The sequence below is a fragment of the Coenobita brevimanus genome, chromosome 51 (assembly GCF_032717465.1).
Source record: "Coenobita brevimanus isolate Jiangsu-jjx chromosome 51, ASM3271746v2, whole genome shotgun sequence".
Lineage (NCBI taxonomy): Eukaryota > Metazoa > Arthropoda > Malacostraca > Decapoda > Coenobitidae > Coenobita > Coenobita brevimanus.
In genome coordinates, this window is record NC_137004.1 from 37,356,388 (window position 1) to 37,376,552 (window position 20,165).

Sequence of the window (20,165 nt, forward strand, 5' to 3'; positions counted from 1 at the left end):
CCATATCCCACCCAAATCAAATTTTTCATTCATTCATTCATTGCCAGACGCCATGTATCCCGGACGGGGTGGCCAATGGCTTAGAGTTAATTGTTTTACAGGGAGGGGCACTAATCCTCCACCAACCCCACCTGACACGTAGGGATGCCAACAGCATCTGGTGTTCCCAGGCGGTCACCCATCCAAGAACTAACCAGACCCAACGTTGCTTATAGGATAATACATGTGTGCACAGTACAATAACAATACAGTACATACCTTGTATACACACTGTAATTAACTTCAGTAACACTAGGCTAATAAAACTGTGCACAATGCATTATAAAAACAAACCCACTAGGATAAAAAAATACATAAAAACAGTAGTATCAGTAGTAATAATAAATACTGTTGCTTAACCCTGATCCATCTGACCAAGCAGACTTGTCAACTAAAGATAAGTAACCTCCTCTTTGTGGACTGCCCACAGGTTCCATACACTGTTGATGTATCTGCGTCATTGAGCGGCATGTGCTGTGCTGCGCTAGACTATGTGTGTTATGTTGTGTGAGCCTACTATACAAGTGGGGCATGTATTGTCTATGATTCCACACAACCCAAATAGAAGCTGAAATCTTAGGAGGGCTGGGTGATGTTTTGATCTATGCCAAGAAAGGTGAACTCAATCAGCTCCATTTAAGGATACCTTTGATGGATGGACTCCATTTAAGGATACCTTTGATGGATGGACATCAGGAGAAGGAAGCTTACAGTGTAGTGTCCTGACCAGGTGTTGTATTGCCCTGTGCATGACATGGGTATGTAGGTCTTCCTTCAGCATTAGAGCATGAATATTTGGAGGTGGAATATTGTTTGGCGAGGGTCAGGTAATGTATGCGGGGTAAAAGGGTAAAAGGTAAAGTGGCGCTTTGCCAAGGTACTCATCTCCGTAACTTACGCCTTGGAGCCTGTTGTGATTTTTTTCGCTCAGTATTCTAGTATATAGGTTAGTACAGCTACCTCCTCTATGGGTATTACCCTAGGTAGAAATCATTTTACTGTACCTACCAAACCATAAATGGTGCGTGCAGAGAAATATCTGAATTAGACGTTGATGGGCCGGCAGCTTAGTACTTCGTAGTCAGAAAAGTATATATATATATATATATATATATATATATATATCGGGAATCAATTTATAAGACGTAATAAAATCTTGAAACCGCATCCTCTGTACTGTTCGGAAGTAGATAAGTATTGCGGGGAAAAAATATATTGTATTATTTTGTTGACTTATTCAGAAAAAGAAATAAAATATCAACAAACGTTTCAATCAAATATATCAGGTGACTCATGATGCTCATTTGTTCAAGTAGGTTATAAACAATTGTTTTTCTTCCTACATTGCATCCGTTTATACTTGTCCTTTTCGTCTGAGGCGAGTATATTCTTGGCCATGGACTGGAAGGAGGGGCAGGGTTCGATTCCTGGCGGTGGACAGGTACAGGCGCCGGGGCAGGAGCAAGCTGGTGCAGGGATGGAGGCACCAGCAGCTATACCTGCCAGTTTGGAGGCGTTATATGCAAAATGTCGGAGCATCTACCCCGACCAGCCCAACCCACTCCAAGTCACAGCTCTTGTCAAGTACTGGTAATTTATATTGTCCCTCCCCGTACTAACATTTGCAGTTGAAGCTGAAACTGTATTGGCAGAGTTTACAGGTCAACTGTAATATAATATCCTAACTGTTGTTATTTGTTATTAACAATGCTGAGTTGATTATTAACACTGGTGTTGGGATGCAAATGTATTGCAAAACTGTCCATTTTGCAAGGGAGAAGAATTTTATTATCGTGTTTATGTAAGTGGAGAATTATGATATTTGTTACATTATCTTGATTTTAGTAGCCTACTGTTATGATAGATAACCAATACTTCATTGAGGGTGTGTGAAGTCTCACAAAAGCCATACACTGGTACCTCTATTCTGGACAGTTGTTCCCAGGAATGGTTAAAAATTACCATGTTGCTGTCTGTGAACTCTGACATCGTAGAGGTTGGTTGCAGGTGTGTTACCAGGGGTGAACAAAATCATTTGACATGTGCCTTGCCATATTAAACAACCACATCAGTGCGTCATGCGTGAAGTTCGTACTTGCATAAAAGTGCAGTACATTATCCTATTCCACATCCTTGGTCTCTAGATATATAATACTAACTATGTCATTTTCTGCGGTAGACATAGCGGCAGTTTGATTTGTAGACACACTGTCCCTTTGTATGTCATAGGAATTGACAGGTGTAGTACAGTATTAGACAGTATACCTAAAGGCCCAGAATGTGGTGTAGGGTACACAATGTATGCACGAACTTGATGCATGTGACTCAGCGTACAAAGTACCTTTTATTATATCCATGGTCTTCAGTGTACAGCCTTCTTTGTAGATGAGTGATGGTGCATAGTGCACATAGTAACCCTCATTTTAATTTTATTAAAATATTGGTTTCTACATTCAAATGGGGTGTGATATAAGGTGCTTTGTGCATAGAGTACAGTAGTTTGTGCATGCACAAACATAATACATGCTATACGGTTAGTCTGTATACGGTGAGATAGTTTGTTATGTGTTGCTAGAAGGCAAATATGATTGTAATAATGAAACTATCTATCTGCCTATCTACAGCCAGATGCCATAATCCTGTCAGGGGTGACCATGTGTCTCTGAATTATCTTGGTGATTTTATAGGGAGGGGCACTAACCCCATACCGACCCACTTGTTGACATGTAGGGAACATGTATGGGTTGTTATATGGTTACCACCTAGCATAAAATGGTTTCCTAACTTACAAGAAACCATTATGCTTATCACTCAGTGTAAAGCCACCAGAAAAGTAACGAAGACCAATAAAAAGTGACAGGAGAGATCAGAGGTACAGGAAGAGAGGAGGGCAGACACAGAAAAAGAATGATAAAAGTCAAGGAAGAAGTAGGCAACACTACATCAAGTGAGTGGATGATGGTTGCCACCACCAAGGCTAAATGAAGCCACAGTTTATTATTGCACCAAATACTGTACATATTTCTTTACCCATGGGCCATGCCAGACATTGATATCACATGTTTTAGTATATCATTCGTACTTCAGCGATAAAGTACAGTATTAGAATTTTATTAGAGATATATCACATTTCAAAACCTTAGTAATGGATACCTGGTCCTGTACTGGTAGTGGTATTTCAGCTGAATAAAGCTTGTGATGCAGTAATCATCAGTGGATTGTCTCCAGAGGTACCAGTTTTTACCATCTTTTGGGCTATTAATTTACTGTTCATGAATGTTGAGCTTAACCTTTTGATGACAGGAACCCACTCATGAGCTGATTAAGATCGTCTGGGGGAGTAGCAGTAATGAAATAGATACGGTAAGCTAGTATGTGTGCTGAAAGGATTCGTATATTACTGGAGACTATTTTTAATCCATTTAGAATGGGAACCAACCCCAAAACTTGATACAATCATCTGGCAGTAACAAAATTAAAATATCTGTACTGTATAGCCAGATATACACTGGTTTAGTGGGTTAGGCATTCCAACTGGATGTGGCCAGTAAGGGATGACAGTGCAGTACATCAGAGGGTGGTTGGGGTATATTGTTTTCATAGTGCCTCACAGGACAAGCAGCTGGTTGTTTAACCCTTAAATGCCAGGATGAAGTGGTGTAGCCCTGGGCTGTCATGCTTCTGATGTGGCAAGAAAAAACTGGATGACAGATGGTGTAGATGACGGAATAAGGTAAAGTGCAGGTAGTTTGTGTGTGATGTACTATAACAGTTGAATTTGGCTTTCACTTTGGAAAAGATTTCCTTTTCAGACTTAGTCATGGGTTCTTCCTTTATATACTAAAAAAGTTACAGCACCAGTACTTGTGTTTGTGAGAGAGTCATTGCTTCCTCCTCAGGCTTGGTGGACCAGATCCTCTTGACTATATCAGCATGTATGCCAACCCTGGTAATCCCAAGATGGACATTCCTCCTCATTGGCACTATGTAAGGTTAGTCGTTTATTATGTATACCCAGTGTGTAAAAGGTTTATCAGCCCATTTAAATTTAATGGCTTAAAAGATTAGTGAATGGATGTATGACACAGTTTGCTGTGAACTGGCACTGTATTGTGATAACAGCTTTCATCATACTGATTTTATGCATTCCTCTTGTTTTCAGTTCTGTCCTACCCTGTGGATAGTATTGCAGTATAAAGTTTGAATGATGATAATGTGTCATTAAATTTAAATTTATTTGAATTTAGTGGTGAGTGTGTTGTATGAATTCGTTACCTGAGAATACTGATAAACCAACAGTACTGTGAGGTGTTACATATACCTGCTTCCTGATATTATATTATTAATGGTCATTCAACAGAGTTCTTGCTAAATGGCATAGGTGTGGCATTATTCTTACCCAGCTGTTCCTCATTCCATCGCACTACTCATACTGGCTCACGTAATCATAGATATGAACACAGTAGTCTACAGTACTATTCGCAGAAATTGTGGTAAAGGATTTTTGTATTATGAGAGTTAGACACATAAGATGAGTACTGGGTATACCGGTATGTGTTTTGGTGTGAAGGGCAACAGTAGAGGTTGAATGAATTGTTTGCGAGTTTTTGCATCAATCCCCTTCAGACATATCTTTGTTGGTTCAGTTCAGCCAGTGGCTAGACGAATAACTTCTGGTAACAGTGAAACACAAGGAAAGTGCATGTGCTGAATGTAAGTAAGCAGAATGAAAACTGTTTATTTCCTTTGTGTGTGATGACTTGTAGTAGTGGACCTAATTAAAGGTTTAGAAAGTAAATGAAATATGTTGTTTGTATGACATCCAGTATTGTAGTTATAGTAATAATCAGTTCTTCAGATATTTAATTATTATTATGACAGCACAGCTACTTTTGTTATTACTCATACACTGCATTGTTCATCTGTTGTGTTGTTTGTAACTTCCAGTGCTGCATATTTATTGTATTCAGGAAAATACATGGGAAGAAGAGGGAGCTGTACATTGTTGATTTGGTGAAGGCCTTTGACAAAGTTCCAAGGGAGGTGGTGAATGAACAGTGAGGAGGCTCAGGACCTAGGAGTGGCCAGATAGAGTGGTTATGATAGTATACAAGGGTGCTTGCTCGCAGGTGAGAGTGAAAGGGGATTTGAATGATTAGTTTTCTGTGAATGTTCACATGCATCTAGAGTGGTTATGACAGTACACAAGGGTGCTTGCTCACAGGTTAGGGTGAATGGGGATTTGAGTGTTTAGTTTTCTGTGAATGTTGACAGGCATCAGGGGTCACTCATAAGCCCCTTGTTGTCTCTCATGGTGCTTGAAGTCCTCTCAGTTGACTTTAGAACTGGACTCCCATGGGATGTTGTATGCTGATGACTTAGTGTTGATCACAGAGAATGAGAGGAAGTCAGGGAAAAGATTTACGAGGTGAAGAAATGGAATGGAGTACTAGGGTTTGAGAGTAAACACACACACACACACACACACACACACACACACACACACACACACACACACACACACACACACACACACACACACACACACACACACACACACACACACACACACACACACACACACACACACACACACACACACACACACACACACACACACACACACACACACACACACACACACACACACACACACACACACACACACACACACACACACACACACACACACACACACACACACACACACACACACACACACACACACACACACACACACACACACACACACACACACACACACACACACACACACACACACACACACACACACACACACACACACACACACACACACACACACACACACACACACAGTGATGATATATAGGGCTGGTGACAGTACTGTCAAAGCATGGGGAGTTTGTTCATGTGCAGTTTACCAAAAGAGTGTAGGAAGTAACTCAGTCTTGTGCGGTGATAGAGAGAATTAGTGGTATTATAGGTAGGCTGAAAAATAATGCATAATTCTGAGTGCATGTGTGCAGTGTATAAGGGAGAGCATGCAGAGAGAGGACAGTTCTTGCTGGAGAGTCTCTTGAGTGTGTGAAGGAGTTTTGTTATTTTAGAAGCATGTTGTGTGCTAGAGGTAGGGCTGTTGCTAAGGTCATGAGTGGTTGGAAGAAGTTTAAGGAGCTGTTGCCTCTCCTGACACTGAGTGGGCTTTCCTTCCATGCTAAGGGGTCCTTGTATGTGGCATGTTAGGAGTGTAACACTGTATGGTAGTGAGACCTTGGTGATAGAGGAAGAGTATATTCATAGTCTTAAACATGCAGAGATGATGATGATGATTAGTTGGATGTGTAGTGCATCCTTGAATGAGAAGCCTGATGGGGTTAGGATTGCAAATGAAAAGTTGAGAGGCATAATAGGACTTGAATGGATTAGTGTTATTATGAGGAGGGGTGGATTGAGATGGCTTGGGCATGTGAAGAGGATAGAAGATGACAAGTGTGTGCAGAGGGTGAGAGGTGTGGACGTTGAGAGTAAAGTTAGCATAAGCAGACTGAAAAAGACCTGGGATGAGGCCATTGTGTTACGTCAGGGATAAGGGACTGCATAACGAGGCTGCCAGGGATTGTGCAGCATAGAGAGCTGCGTTGGGTGGCCAAGGGCAACCAGTGCTTGTTGGATCCTTTATAAACGAAACAATGAAAGTATCACTAATCAGTGCCCAGGCATTCCTCTTGCAGACCCTGGTGCGGTTTTTGCATTGCCATCCCTAGGCCCACCAGCCACACTGAATTTTATTTTTTTTTTTAATCTTGTGGGACACCCATAATCACTGAAAAGTAATTTCGATATTGAATTATTGTAAATCTGCCAGACAAGACATTCACTTCATTATACTACAGTGAGTTTTCAGTTCTGGTGTAACTATGGTTGCAAAAAAAAGACCGTCACAAATGAAATTCCCATATATTCAGGCCACCTGATCGTCATGGTGTCAGATGGCCTACAACCCTCTAAGCCAATCAGGTCTGTGAGTTTAGAGAATGCATGTATTGGTTAATCTTCTTATACAGTGTCTAACATCATATTACAGTAAATATGTTGATACAGTCCTCAAATTACTAGCAGTCAGCATCTGATTTGAATAATTCTGGCAGGGAAAGTAATTTTTCTATGTCTCCTTCAACTCTTGATCCCATGCATCATTGTGGGAACCTCTCAGTAGAGGATGGTCATGATGGCTGCTTCCAGGCCAATTTTGGTCTTACCACTACCTCCTCCTCCTCCTCTGGCGCTAATATATTGCTCTGCTTTCTTCTTTTACATCTTCCACACTACATGAATTCTTCCTCTTTCAACAGTACCCTCAGTCTTTTTAAGGGATATACTTTCGTGCCTTGTCCTCTGTTATGCGCATTCGTTGAATGTGATCGTACCAGCTCCATTCATTTGTTGTAATCCATTATGGTATAGGTTGGTACATCATACTCCAAAAGCACCTTTTATCATCCCATAATTTTTTTTTAGCTTTTGCTCTACAGTATATCCTCCTTATGCTAGCAGTTGTTGTGAAAAAAATAATTTCTGTAGCTTTTAAACATTTTTAATATGCCATTCACTGCCCAGTTTTCATTCATGAGAGAATATCAGAAAGAGCATTAGCTATATTTCTATCTGTCTGTAGCCAGATGCCACAATCCCATAAGGTGTGGCCATTTGACTTTTAGTTGGTTGTTTTACAGGGAGGAGCACTAACCCTCCACCAACCCACCTGTTGACACGCTGGGAAAATAAGCAAGCTATATTTACTGTGTTGTAGCTATTATGAAACCAGTTCTGCTTGATTATCCTTCACTATATCCCCAGTTTTGGGTGCTCTGACCTTCATGGGGATGGACGTGTGCACGAAAACACTGGACCTGGGAGCCCCAGTGGTTTTGGCTTTGAGCTAACGATGCGGTTGAAACGTGAGGATGGGGAGAAGAGCCCCCCTACGTGGCCTGCAGCCATCATGCAGGCACTTGCTAAATATGTCTTCCAGTCAGGTGTGGTACTTTCTCATTTCAGTCATTTGATATAGCCACTGTGACTTGGAATGACATGTTGAAATAACTGATGTGTAGGATTAGAATGTCTTCAAATGACAGCAGTGGCATGCATTGGACAGTAGTTATACCATAGTTCTTTTGTTTGCATTGTGAACCTTTATGTTTGGTATCAGTACAGGCATTGCTGTAGCTAGAATAGAATACGAGTTTATCATTGCATACAAAAGGTATATTTTACAACATACAGTATATTGTAATAACCCTTTGCATTGGTTGAGGTACAATTAGGAGTTATAGACTAGCTGCAGTAATGTAGAGTGATTTTCATTCAGCTCTGGGAAATCCCTGCTATTGAAATGATAATGGTAACTTCAGATCTATTAGCCGCTTCACTCACCTTTGCTTTCTTCCTCATTCATTGCTAAGTTGCACATTCTTTGACTCACACAGTCACAAATGCTCCTAGATGACTTTTCCTGGTTCCATCTGGCATTTTCACGTATTGTATAAGATAGGCTTAGTTATTCATATTTGCATTTTATATCTGTTTTGTTAGGTGCTTGCATGTTATGATTCCTCATTTAGTCCTGTGCACATTAAGTTATATTTCGTTATCATCCTCCTAAACCTGTTTTCCAGTGATGATTAGGTGGGATCCAGAAGAGGTAAAAGAAAGTCAGTCTTTATTATAATTGCTTGGATATTCACCTGGTTTAGTAGTAGGATACTTAGGCTGAAGTGATGGTTATATTGCCAGGCTGTAGGCTAGTTTCCTACCCTTCAGTGGACTGGACTATGGTAACATTGTCTTGAATTGCAATGCCTTAGTGGAGCTAATATGAAAGTGGCTGGTTTTGTTATTCACAGTGGCATCTTTCATATCCAGAGTTTTTGCTTAGTATGTGTGACCTATTATTCAATTTACAGAGTCACTTCTGTGTGTTGGTGACCATGTGTCCTGGCACTGCCCCTTAGACAACAGTGAGTCTCGGGTGCAGCACATGTTGATGGCTGAGGACCCTCAGTTGGGTTCAGTCACCACCCCTTGTGGTTCTGTGCAGTTTGTGCAAATTGTGGGCATCACCACAGAGGAGCTCAGGGCAGCCCAACATTGGAATGGTGTTGGGGTGCTGGATATTATGAAGAGGATGCCCAGGTGAAAAAATTCACTTTGATATCTTAGCTAGATGGACAGGCATCTCTCTTTTGACCCATGCATGATCAAACACATATACTATTCAGTCAGCTCAGAGAAATCTCTGATTATCCATAAGTTTAAGTTTAGGATGTGTGCAGGTAAAATGCTTCCTTACACACAACATGATTGTCAGAGAACCATTTTATGTTATGATTAAATAATGAAAAGCATGAAAGACACTAATTTCTGACTAACTCTGTAATGAGCTGAAACAAACTTTTCTTTAAAATGGGTGTTTGTAGTTAATCAGCATCTTAGAAATGAAAAAAAACAAAAACAAAAAAAAAGAAGCATCTCCAGTTAAAAGCTGTACCTATGTTTTAATGACATATCATAGTAGACAGTTGTCTGGTCATTGGAGGTTTGAGATACCAGTCAGGGTGTTGTGTGCATTGGTTGGAGGCATTTGACCATTTAAAGCCTATAAGGTCATAAACCAATCACCTGCCCTTGAATGTTCTTAATCACAGTAGTCTGATGTTACACCTGTACCTCACCAGGGGTATTATAGGACCCTCTCTTACCATTGTTGTTATGGAAGTCAGCTAACTGGTATAGCAGGTGAGATACTCTTGTGGCTACTTTTTTTTTTTTTTTTTTTTTTTTTTTTTTTAAATAGATTGATAGTTACCAGATACAAGTAGCTTTTTAGCATCATCGCCCTGAACTTTTTTTTTTTTTTTTTTTTTCATAAATATGGGGTGAAGTAGTATCCAGAAACAAGGAAAGGAAGGATATGAAAGTGGGAGTAGTACTGTATCAACACCATTCCCAGTGAAATCAATGAAAAAAATCATTCTTACATAGGTAATTCAGGTCCGCAGAATCCATGTTTCACAGGCCACAGCATCAGCATTATTTTTCCTAATAGCCTGGACAAACTGCATAGGCCTATTGACCAGCCAGTTAGTCAGTCCATCATATCTTAAGTAAAAAGGGGGATACCAGGTAGGGATGCCAAATTATATCATCTGAGATGTTATCACAGCTGTGATTATTACCCCCCCCCCCTTTTTTTTTTTTTTTTTTTTTTTTTTTTCACTATTTTATTTTAAACAGTATGGATTCAGCTGCAGCTGCTTTACAGTGCTGGTGGCCCATGGTTGGTGACTGACATGAGACGAGGGGAGAGCATTTATGAACTGGAACCATCCGTGGCTGAGGAGGTAGAAAATGGCATTGAAAACGAAGGGTCAAATCTCTCTGGGGTGTCCTCCAGGATAGCCTGGGCAGAGACTGAAATAGGCAGTATGGTGGGTGTTCCAAAGGTTGTATGTTCTCTTGAAGAACTTAACCCATTTCAGCCTTAGAATGTTATTTTTATTTTATCCTTACTTTGTGTGGGCAATTTTATTCAGCTTAGGAAAGACCTCTCATACTGGTGGGGGTAGTGAAAGCTAACCTGTCTAGTTTGAAGTCTCTCAACACCTTCAATCATTTTGCACATCTACTATTTAGCTGTTCCTATCTTAAAGCAACTTTGTTCAGCTTAAGTGAGACTTTTGAGATAAAGCATGAAAGATAGCCATCATTAACCCCCTTTACCAGAAATCTTTCCTGTGTTGAGTAAGCTAATCTAGAAGCATCATGAATTAACTTGAAAAATTCATCACCAGATTGAAGGGGTTAGGCTGAATTTAAAAAAAAAAAAAAAAAAAGTGGTCTGAAAGTAACAATAATAAAAGCTGCCGGTATGTTATTCGAATGAAGAGATAATATAGTGGGTAATAAGGATTGCCTGTTACCATTTTAAAAAGTAATTTAATATTTCATGTAGAACTAGTCCTCGTTTTATTACATAATGAATGAATGGATGTATTTCAGAGTATCAAGGCTTCTTCTGCACATTTGGTACTGTATGGTGTGTTAGGCTGGCAGCTGTCTTCTTTGTATATGTACTACTGGTATTTGAATAAGGAATCCAATTTTTTCATAATTTATGGTGAACTTTATATCAAAATGAAAAGGGGAAAAAAATAAAAAGGGGCTTATAACAAGAGCTCACTGTAAGTGATCTTTACATATACATCATCATCATCATCATCATAATCATTGGAACACTATTTCTCAGCAAGATAGGAACTGGGTAGAATCTAGGAGTAGGAAAACACCCAAGTAGGAGAGCCCATTGGGAAACTGAAGCACAAACATCTATCTATCTCTATCTATCTAATGCCAGACGCCTCAATCCCGTTTGGGGTGGCCACAAACAAATCGCCTCCAAGTCGCCCTGTCCCCCGCCATTTCATTGCCCTGCTCCCAACTCACACCCCCCTCTCTCATGTACCTCTCCACCCCATCCCTCCATCTCATCCTCGGCCTCCCCCTCCCTCTTCCCCCCTCCACCTCACTCACATACACTCTCTTCGTCAGCCTTTCACCCTCCATCCTCTCCACATGGCCAAACCACCTCAGTGTGTTCCTCATAACGCTCCCTATCACATCCACATCAACACCACAACGTTCCTTTATATCCTCATTCGTCAGCCTATCTCTCCATGTGACTCCACAGGCTCCTCTTAAATAACTCATTTCCACTGCTCTCACTCTTGACTTGTGTCCTTCCAACAACGTCCAAGCTTCTCTTCCGTACGTTAGAGTTGGTATCACAATACTGTCATGTAGTAACTTTTTCACTTCCTGTTTAAAGATGTTACATATCCTATTGATCATCATCATCATCATCATTACTCACTGAACCACATGTAGATGGTGTGAAAGAGGACCCAGAAACAGTGAGAGAAAGTACAAAAGTGGGAGAATGATTAACATTGTGCCCACAGAAATGAAATTCTCCAGATTTTTGACTTTGGCATTTTTGGTGAGATAGTCTTTCCATTGATCTTTAAGTTAAAAAGGCAGTGTCAGTCCGATATCATATGCTTCTAACAGTACATAATTAATGCAGCCAACTCAGTCTTGTGTTATTTTCAACTTTGTCATCAGCCAGTTTCATATCTTTATCAGTATCCATACCTGACTTTCCCACACAGACACGTACCATATCCTTCCATCTTCTTTTCTTAGTTTCAGCTTTCTCTTCAACCTGTTTCATAGTCTCATCAGTTTCCATACCTGACTTTCTCACACACACACACACACACACATGTGCCATATCCTTCCACCTTCTTTTCTTACAACACCTTCTCCCACCTTCAAGCTCTTGTACTACACTGGGCTTTTTTCAGGTACCTGGAACTCCCCAGTGCCCAAGAGTAGAGAGTGAAGGTGAGGGGGAGCAGTGCCCACGAATCTCACATGTGGAGAGTGAGCAGATCAGGAGCACACTTCAGAAAGGCCTCCTGCAGGGAGCCACAACCACCATACCCTCACACCAGGACAAGCCGCCCAAGTGGGTCATGCTGGCTCATTGTTTATTTTATTGATTTCTTTGACTTTTATAGATAGATAGATAAGAACAAAACCGAGTAGTGAAAGCCAGCAAAACTCTTCCTTTCTAAAGAAAGTAAGAAGAAGAAAGACAGAAACAAAACTCATTCCTTTTGAGATTTTTAGGCACTGTCTAGCTATCTATCTATAGCCAGAGACCATAATCCTGTAAGGGGTGGCCATTTGTCTTAATCAAGTTAACCATTATTGCTGCTGTGAGTGTAGTTTAGTCTTTTAGTCATATTTAGAGAATTGTCAAACAACGTTTTTTAGCCGAGATAAATACTGGTAGTCCGAATCAAACAACTTGATAGCCTAACCCATATTTTTCTGGTGACATAACTACTTATATATTCAGACTAACACAAAATTTTTTTCTTTTTCCTGGAGAATCTTGGTTGTCTCTGATTGCTTTTAACAACAGTGAAGGTGATGTGGAGGGAAGCGCAGCAACCACAGACTCGGCTGAACTGTTCGTTACACGCCGCCTGGAATCACTACACCTCACCATCAACCTCGAGTCTGGAGCTCTCCTTCCGCTTGCACTCAGGTGGGCATTTCCAGTCTTACAAATATTTGTTATTTTTACATTTATTTATTTAACGTAGTAATAGACGTTGACACCTTCGTTAAGAACATTAAAAGATTTAGGTGAATGAGACAAAAAGATTTATGTGAATGAGACAAATTCAGTAAGTTTTTTTAGACACAATTTGATCTCAGTATATCTGTATTGATGAATACTGTATATAGGCTATAAAAGTAAATTTATATTGGTAATATGGGTGGATGGTTGGGTGGGGTAATTGCTTATTACAATGTCTTTATGCTGTTTTAATCTCTTTCATCCCTTTGTAATTAAATTGTATTTTATATTACTTCCTACCAGATTATTCTGTTCAGCTTAGGAGAGTCCACTGCTTTTGGAAGGGATATTGGAAGATGTATGTGACCTCTCCAGTTATTAAAAAAAAAAAAAAAAAAAAAAAGCTGAATGGAATTGTCAGAAGATAGCAAGAACAGGGTAAAGATTAGGTCCTTGGACTGAAGGGGTCAGCCAATATTATACTGATACAATTTTTCATCTATCACATGTTACAGAGGTCGGCTGAAACATGGTCGTCACTTCACCTTCAAGTCTGTGGTTGACATGAGTGCGGTAACATTGGTACCGCCTGCAGTGTCCGGGGCATTTGTCGATGCCTCATCTCCATATGCATCCAAGGGTCCCTGGCTCCAGGTCTATGTGCCAGATGACTTTCTCTCTGTCATGGTGGAGGACCTGGCAGATCTAGCTGACCCAGATGAGGTAAGGAAGTTTGTTGCAATGTTATAGGTATCTCTCTTGGCATCTGTATCAGCCATCTGTCCATAGTATATACAGTACAGTAATTTTCTCTTTAATAGGATCATTCTGTAGGGAACCCTCCTTACTGGACCTGAAAAATACTAGTCTAGGAGGAAACAAGAGGTGTAGGGATGTGTTTAAATATCAGTCTTTTGCTCCTAAAACCTGTGGCTGATTGAAAGACTTAGCCAGACTTGCAGCAGCATGTTGACAATGAGATGATTGATATGACAATTTAGTAGAGATGGCTTTTAAAATATTGGTAGATTCAAGATGCTGAGTACCCAGCAGCAAGGTAGAAAGCAAACGGGATGTCTGTAAGTCTAAGAAGTTAGTGCAGGGCTCATCTACAGAGATGGTTAACAATACTGATGCCAAGGGCAAAAATAATTAGAATAGCTGGGCATATGAGTAGTAAAAAAAAAGAGAGAGACAGAAATTGTGAGGCCGGCTTGCAAGTGCCTGATGTGACCAGGCAACTTTACACTATGTAGAAACAAGGATGCAGTAAGTAAGCAGTATATCAGGAGTGTTCTGGGTAATGTGGTAGTAGATCAAGGGAAAGTTAGGAATTCCAGAAGAAATAAACTTCTGTGACAGTTCATTACAGCGTTTCTTTGGAACAGGGCTAGTCTAGAGATACCTCAGGCAGTGCAGATGTCACCCACCGAGATTGATATGAAAGGGTTGTTGCGAAGAAAGCATTACCGGAAATATGATAGTGAAGCAACATATATGTGTGCAAATGATGTATGAGCAAATTTTGTAAGAAATTTTGATGAATGCAGCAGTTAAGAAGAGATCCATTATAAAAGAATACTGTAATTCAAGAATGTCATTGTGAACCTCTGTGAATGGAATGGAAGTGCCTTAGATTGGACTTACCGTAGAGACCTGAATTTTCTGAATGAAGAAGTGACATCATTATTGAAAGAGTTCTTAGGCTCAGTTTCATAGGACATTGATTATGGAATTGGTTTGAGTTGACATTTAATATAAAAGTTGGCAGCTCTATACAAGGAATGAATAAGTTACTGTCTTCACTGTTGGTGCTTTCAGGTTAATGGTGACCCATTTCACACTTGATTTTGCCACAGTAATGTTATAATGGCCAGCATCTTTAGTGTATCAGTCACAAGTCAGAACTACAGTTAATAAAAAAAATAAGCCATGCTTTCTCATAAGGAACGTCTGTACTGTTGGCCATGATGTAGCCAAAGTTTTTTACAAACTGACTGTTAAATCAAGTTCTGAAAACTGTTGGGAAAAAGAATAAAATCTGAGCTATATCATAAGATTTTAAACAATATGAAAGTTTCAGATTGGAGTTTACACATATGTTTTGTCAGTATTTATGTGTGGCTGAGTTTCCTGCCAAAATATGGTAATTGATGATTGTGCAGCTAGTTACTTACCGTAGCTTGTAGTCACATTTCACACATTTGATGATATCACTTGATGTAGTGCTTCCTACTTCTTCCTTCATCTTTACCATTCTTTTTCTGTGCCTGCACTCCTCTCTTCCTATTTCTTTCATCTTTCCTGTCGCTTCTTATTGCTCTTCTTTCCTTTTCAGGTAGCTTTACATTGAGTGACAAGCCTAATGATTTTCTGTAAACCAGGAAACCATATACAAGACTGGGGGGTAACCATATAACCAAACCCTACGTTCTCCCTACATGCCAGCAAGTGGGTTGGTGGAGGGTTAGTGCCCCTCCCTGTGAAACAACTGAAAGTCAAATGGCCACTCCTTATGAGACTATGGCGTCTGGCCTTAGAAAGAGTTGGTGGCACTCACCATCCACTCACTCGCTGTAGTGCAGCTCTCAGGTGACTGACTTTTCCTCTCTTCCTTTCTTCTTTCATTTCTTCCTCATCTGTCTTTCTTTCTTTCATTTTTTCCTCTTCCTTCTGTCTAAGGGTAACTACACTGAGTGATAAGCCAAATGGTTTCCTGTACACTGCAAAACCATTTCCTACATTGGTTGGTAACCACGTAACCAGATTATAGCGCCTGGTGGTTTAGTGCGTAATTAAGGCACTCCAATCAGATTGAGCCAGTGCAGGTTTATATCCAAGGGGTGGTTGGGGTTTATTGCTCATGTAATGCCACTCAGGGATGTTAGAGGCTGGTCACTCTCATCTTAAATGTCAGAACCAGCTTGCCTAGCCCCTGGCTCCTATGCTGCTCATGGGGAAGTACAGGATTACATGATGATTATGATGATGATGATAACATCTCCCAGGGTTGATAGTAGCCAGTCAGCTACTACCTAAAAGGAGCAGCATATCACTGTGACTGTCTTTATGTGAACCTGTCCATATATACATGCATCATATTCAGTCTCCATCAGAACTCAGTCAATTATGACTGACCCTTGTGTGCAGGTGTTATATAAACAGTAGCTGTGTATGTTATGATGGACGGTTGTACTGTGGTTTTGATAGAAGATTGAAATGTGGAAAACATATGCTTGTTGGATAAAGCCAAGAAATTTGATGCCTTAAATATTGAGTGCATAGATATGTGGCCCAAATTACTGGGCAGTTAGGTAATATTTCTCCTCCTCTTGTGCTTGCTTCAGTTATGGACTCCTGCCCACCCCATTTAATAGTGGGAAATAAGGTTTATGATAATGATATACAGTATAATGATGAGGGAAGGCCTGTCTCCAGGGTATCTATCATTTTATAGTCAGATGCCATAATCCTAGGTGGGGGCACTCACCATCCACTCACTCATTGTAGTGCTGCTCTCTGATGGCTGCGCTTTCCTATCTTCCTTCCTTCTTTCCATCCTTCCTCTTCTGTCTTTCTTTCCTTCTTTATTTCCTTTTCCTTTTGTCTATGGGTGACTCTAAGTGAGTGACAAGCCAAATGTTCTGTACACCAGGAAACCCTTAACTATGCTGGGTGGTAATCATGGACCCAGACTGTGGCGCCTGTTGGTTTAGTGGGTAATTACAGCGCTCCATCCAGATTGAACCTGTATTGGTTTATATCCAAGGAGTGGTTAGGGTTTATTGCTCATATAATGCCACTCAGAGATAAGTGAGGCTGGTCATTCTCATCTTAAATGTCAGGACGAACTTGCCTAGTCCCAGGCTCCTACGCACCTCATGGGGCAGCACAGGATCAGATGATGCATGTATGTATGCCTTAATCCTGGAAGGGATGGCCATAAATGAATTGCCTCCTGGTAGGGCCTGTCTTTTTCCATCAGGCTGCACTCTGTCCACTTGCACTTCACTTTCCCATATACCTCTCCACACCATTTGTCCATCTCATCCATGGTCTCTTCTTCCATCTCACTCACATATATCCTCCTAGTCAGTCTCTTGTTTCCTGTTCTCTCCACATGGAAGATGCACAATATTATTTAAATTTTTTCCCCCCCCAGGTAACACTACCAGCAACATTCCGATGGCCTAACAAAAAACTGACCATAACTATTGTGCCGGAGGAAGCCTGAAACCCTGATCTTCCACTCTACACTCACAAAGAGCTGCCTTAACAATTGTGCCAAATCTTAAATAGGGTACTTGGATTTTTTAAAATTTTATACCTGTATGATACTCAGAGATGTTATAGTAGTTTAAACAGGTGAGGAGTGTTAGTTTCTGCCCTGTCTTTTAGTCGGAGTCTGTGGCACATTAGTAATTTCTCTGAAATGCTTTGTATGAAGCATTTTCAGTTCTGTTTATTTTCATGTAATACTAGAGTGTTCTTACTATACATATGTTTTGTATGATTATAATAATCGTACTCTGTACTGTCTGCAATCTTCTGTGCTAGTCATGAAATTGAGATCTGTTATTAAACCTTGTGTCATTTTAAACATTTATCGACATTTAAGTGGTCACAGGGTGGTCACAGGGCGTCACAATTTGCATCAGACTCAGGGCATGGACTATTTATCAGGTATAGTATTTCATACCCAGAGGGTCAATGGTCCTTCCCCACACCAACAGACAGAGCCACACACCCTTCCATGTCGCTACTTGGTCACTGTTACTGAACCGTTTGTTTTGAGATATGCAAGGGCTATCACATTTAGGACTGGCGTGACTGTAGGGAGTTTCTGTATGGTATGTTTGTGGGCCCCAAAAGCCATTACAGTGACATTTGAATTTTATTAGTTAAATTACTATCTTGTGTTCTCATGTAACTGTGTTCCTTCCCCTTGAAACTAAATTGTGAATCAGTTAAAATTGATACTCATAGAACAATAACACTACTGTATTGTATAATGCGAGCATGTACTGTATAACACAGAGCAGTATCTAGGTTGCAATGGGATCATGCAGGGAAAGATGGCATTTGAGGAAGAGAACATAAAGGAAAGGTGATGCAGTGTATCCTTTTAATTGAGGAAAAGTGTAAGACTGATGATTAGCTGAGAAATGTGTTTTGAAATGTATGTAATGTTAAGCAAAGTTTATTATGGTAAATGATCATTCATTTACTGAAATGTCAATAGTTTGGCTTGCACAAATTGTGCATGCATTATATTGTTCTTGGTAAACTAGGGTTGTACTTGTTATTGAAGAACTGAAAGGAGAGGAAGTCGGGAGATACTGTTCCACTTTTGTCTTCCATACCACAGATGGTCTTCCTCTTTCAACATTAGCCTTAGTTGCACTTTCAGAAGGATTCTTTAACACCGTAATTGTCTTTAATCTTTGAAAATAAGGCATTTTAAGCAGGAATGTTCTTTTGCAAGAAGATATAATCAGACCTCAGGCATCTCCCTAAAATGATTGCCCAAAAGCAAGCAAAGATGTCATTTTTGCCTGCTGCACCTCATGAACCATATGATGCCACAACCCCCAAGGAATTTACTTAAGCCTGTGTGATTCCTTGTTTTATGCTTCACATAAAATCTTTGATTGATTATTAAAGATAAATTGTAATCAGATTTACTTGGAAATATATTGCATTGTGGTAGGTGGGGGCACTCACCATCCACTCACTTGATGTAGTGCAGCTGTTGGGTGTCTGCCCTTTCCTCTCCATCCTTCTTTCCTTCCATCCTCTTTTGTCTTCCTTCATTCTTTCCTTGTCCTTCTGCCTGTGGGTAATTTTACACTCCCTCTTCTGTCATACTTTCCTTCATTCTTTCCTCTTCCTTCTGCCTGTGGGTGACTCTACACTGAGTGACAAGCCAAATGGTTTCCTGTACACCAGGAGACCATTTACCTTGCTGGTTGGTAACCATATAACCAAATTTTGGCGCCTGGTGGTTTAGTGGGTAATTATTGCACTCCAGTCGGATTGGGCCAGTGAAGGTTTATATCCAAGGGATGGTTGGGGTTGATTGCTCATGTAATGCCAGTCAGGGATAAGTGAGGCTGGTCACTCTCATCTTAAATGTCGGGACCAACTGCTTAGCCCCGGGCTTCTACACTCCTCATGGGGCAATGTAGGATTGGACGATGGATGGATGGCAAACAGTGATGAATTATATTGAAATATCCATCCATCCATCATCCAATCCTACGTTGCCCCATGAAGAGCGTAGCAGCCTGGGGCTAGGCAAGTTGATCCTGGCGTTTAAGATGAGAGTGACCAGCCTCACTCATCCCTGAGTGGCATTACGTGAGCGATAAACCCGAACCATCCCTTGGATATAAACCTTCACTGGCTCAGTGCGATTGGAGCTCCGTAATTACCCTCTAAACCACCAGGCGCCAAAATTTGGCTATATGGTTACCACAAATATAATTGCAGAAAACATGTGCACCTTACAGTGTTGGGTAGGAAAATTTCATTGGACAGTATGGACATATTTATTGGTCACCATTCCAAAGCAATGAAAGCAAATTTATTTCAGAATTTTAGCTATAATGAGTGTTTTAGGTTAACCATATTGATAGTCTTTTATAATAGAATGTAATGTTGGATATTCTTATCCTTAGCTACAATTCCTGGAATAATTTGGCCTGAAATTGTGATTTGCAAGATGTTTTCAACAACCCACACAATGCAAACCATAATCAATGCTATAATTTTCATATTCTTCATTGTTATGATTCACTGAAAGGTTTTTATTAGCAGTATGTGACTTTAAAGTTGTCAAACATGATAGATATATGCACACTTTATATAAGAGCATGAGCTGTTTGTGTAAATTTTGTTTTTTTCAGTGGGGAATGGCACAATTCATAAC

General features: G+C 40.3%; 1 protein-coding gene across 1 annotated transcript; it reads left to right on the forward strand.

Moving 5' to 3' along the window:
• The first annotated feature begins 1,423 nt into the window (after positions 1-1,423).
• Positions 1,424-18,866, forward strand: Su(fu) (suppressor of fused domain protein). The gene is made up of 9 exons (XM_080272802.1): positions 1,424-1,629; positions 3,939-4,031; positions 7,879-8,057; positions 8,988-9,216; positions 10,346-10,511; positions 12,447-12,610; positions 13,073-13,198; positions 13,750-13,957; positions 17,397-18,866. Exons 1-9 carry the CDS (start codon positions 1,436-1,438, stop codon positions 17,466-17,468), a joined length of 1,431 nt encoding a protein of 476 aa, XP_080128928.1. The 5' UTR covers positions 1,424-1,435; the 3' UTR covers positions 17,469-18,866.
• Positions 18,867-20,165: the final 1,299 nt, after the last annotated feature.